We start from the raw sequence: 2,357 nt of genomic DNA, 5'->3' as shown, positions 1-2,357 counted from the left end.
TGTGTTTGGTTTCAGTGCTAGAGGAGGAATGCAGGATAGTCTAATAAAACTACTGCTGGGAATCGACATGTTACAGGTATCTATTATTGCCATCCCCCAATTATGATTTTTGATTGCGGTAAAGCAAGTATAGCTGCCCGAGTTCGGTTTAGTTAGGGCGTGTTTCGTAATGGCGTGTGTTTGACACGTATAATCTTAACTCGCCGCGCCCTCTATAATTCCCTAACTAAACCGAACTTGGCTAGCTATAGCACGGCAGAGGTGAGGTTTATCATTAACAGGTTGTTGCTTGTATTGCAGCTGCGCCTAGCGAAACTGCTGCTGCAGAAGCTAGTGTTGTACGAGGAGGCGGCCGAGTGAGTAGCCAATGTCATTATCGTGCTTGTCTGTGACAGAGAATTTATAAGTGCAAGCGAAGGAGTGAGGGGTGAGCGAAGGAATGAGGGGCAAGCGAAGGAGTGAGGGGTGAGCAAAGGAGTGAGGGGTGAGCAAAGGAGTGAGGGGCGAGCGAAGGAGGGAGGGGCGAGCGAAGGAGTGAGGGGTGAGCGAAGGAGTGAGGGGCGAGCGAAGGAGTGAGGGCAAGCGAAGGAGTGAGGGGCGAGCGAAGGAGTGAGGGGTGAGTGAAGGAGGGCTTGGGTGGGATTGGTTTATATGAATGAGGATGCACACATGCATGTATAGTCACGTTGGTGCACACGCACGCTCACATGCGCATATGCATGCACTAGCACACATATACACATGTTCAGGGCACTTGTACGGAATGGATTTGGTTCTGTGCTGTTAACAGATAAGATGTGTTTCAGGCAGATGTTTGAAGTTGGTAGCCCTGTCAATGTTCCACGGCTGATCATGAACCAGTTCTGTTGGCTCGACCACATCGTTGATAGCAAGGTGAGGTTTGGCACATCAGCCATGTTGCAGCACCGAATCTGAACTTCCAGACATTGCGACCAGAAATGTGAATGATGAAGATAGAAATTTGATTTAAAACTGGATGCTTCCTAAATTTGCTTGCATTACGCAAATGATCTTGCAGAAATCGTCTGCTCAAAAAAAACCGAGTGCTTACCTATTTGAGACGATTGCAGAAGCTGTGTCATGAAGTGTTGGAGATGTTGGCGGCCATGTCTACGCTGGAGGTCAGACGTGAGGTCATCGCGTGCATTCCAGATATGGTGGAGGACGATGAGCACACTATGATGTCACAGAAGCTGAGGTAAGCGCGGTGAAACCGTGCGAAATCCCGTTATGCTAAACAGTCAAACCTCGGTTATCCGAACATCAATTATCCGAATTTCGGATTATCCGAACAAGATCTCAAGGTTCCGTGAATATTTAACGGTAATACGATCAGATCAGTTATCCGAACAAAATACTCCCCGCCCGTCTCGTTCGGATAATCGAGGTTTAACTGTACTCTGCTACTCTCTCAGTCATTGATCAATGTTACGCCTGCATAGGCGCATGAGTGAATGTTCAATCTCAACAAGATGGTCTAATGCTAATAGTTTTCTTGCTGTGGTTTTGGATATAATTTGTCTCCTGTACTTCTGTGCTCCCATGCTCATAGTTTATCATAGTTTACTATATTATGTGCATGCGTGCATGCGTGCGTGTGGATAATATATATGTCGTATGTTATTGTGTTGGCTGTGTCTGTTTCCATGAATTCATAGTGTCTTAATCGTGTTGTTTTCAGTGAGATTCTTCTTGTAGACAGTGAGTTGACTGTTCCCATCCTTGATGCTCTCTCTAACCTGCATCTTAAACCCTCTTCACCAACATACTTAGAATGTGTTACTTACTACTTATTTGCATTGCTTACTTGATTATACAGTTGGTAATTATTCCTACCTCCAATCTTTAAGCATCCTCTCTACTCTCTATTTACCTCACCAACCTTCGTTACCCCTACTCTACCTCCTACATGTTATTCACAGACTGCATGAGATCTGCTGTGTCAATTACTAAACCACAATATTGTATCAGCATCTTTGTAAAAGTATTGTTGTATTCAACGTCACAAAGCAGTAACTGGTGGAGCGTATACATGTAACTTTTCCATTAAATAATGATTCAGGTGTGGATCAAGTCATCTTTCAGCGCAACTTGACCGTGGCTTTGAAGAAGCAACCAAACTCGGCAGAAAGTTTTGTCGAGGGGCAAGAAAAGCACTTGGATGACTCCGAAAGGTTTCTCCTTTAGTATATAACTTAAGCTACACACCTGCTATGTAAAAATGTCGCGTCGCGTATCGATGTATTAAAAGTAAGGATGTTTATCAACAGATCTCTTCTGCACAATTCAACTCATTACAACTCACTGTGATTTTAATTTTGCAGGTTTCGAAATGC

The 2,357-nt window shown here is 44.3% G+C and overlaps 1 protein-coding gene across 1 annotated transcript in view; it reads left to right on the top strand.

The window, feature by feature from the left end:
• Window positions 1-19: 19 nt before the first annotated feature.
• The window catches only part of LOC106810624 (Fanconi anemia group D2 protein homolog), a 26,356-nt gene continuing 24,018 nt past the window's right edge, over window positions 20-2,357 (top strand). Inside the window, exons 1-4 of the mRNA XM_014814048.1 lie at window positions 20-76; window positions 301-356; window positions 807-894; window positions 1,092-1,219. Of these exons, the coding sequence (XP_014669534.1) occupies window positions 29-76; window positions 301-356; window positions 807-894; window positions 1,092-1,219 (320 nt within the window). The 5' untranslated portion in view covers window positions 20-28. The remainder of the gene's footprint in view (window positions 77-300; window positions 357-806; window positions 895-1,091; window positions 1,220-2,357) is intronic.

This window comes from Priapulus caudatus, unplaced genomic scaffold (assembly GCF_000485595.1).
Source record: "Priapulus caudatus unplaced genomic scaffold, Priapulus_caudatus-5.0.1 Scaffold459, whole genome shotgun sequence".
NCBI lineage: Eukaryota > Metazoa > Priapulida > Priapulimorpha > Priapulimorphida > Priapulidae > Priapulus > Priapulus caudatus.
The sequence above is the reverse complement of the archived record's forward strand: the minus strand, read 5'-3'. Positions and strand labels throughout refer to the sequence as shown.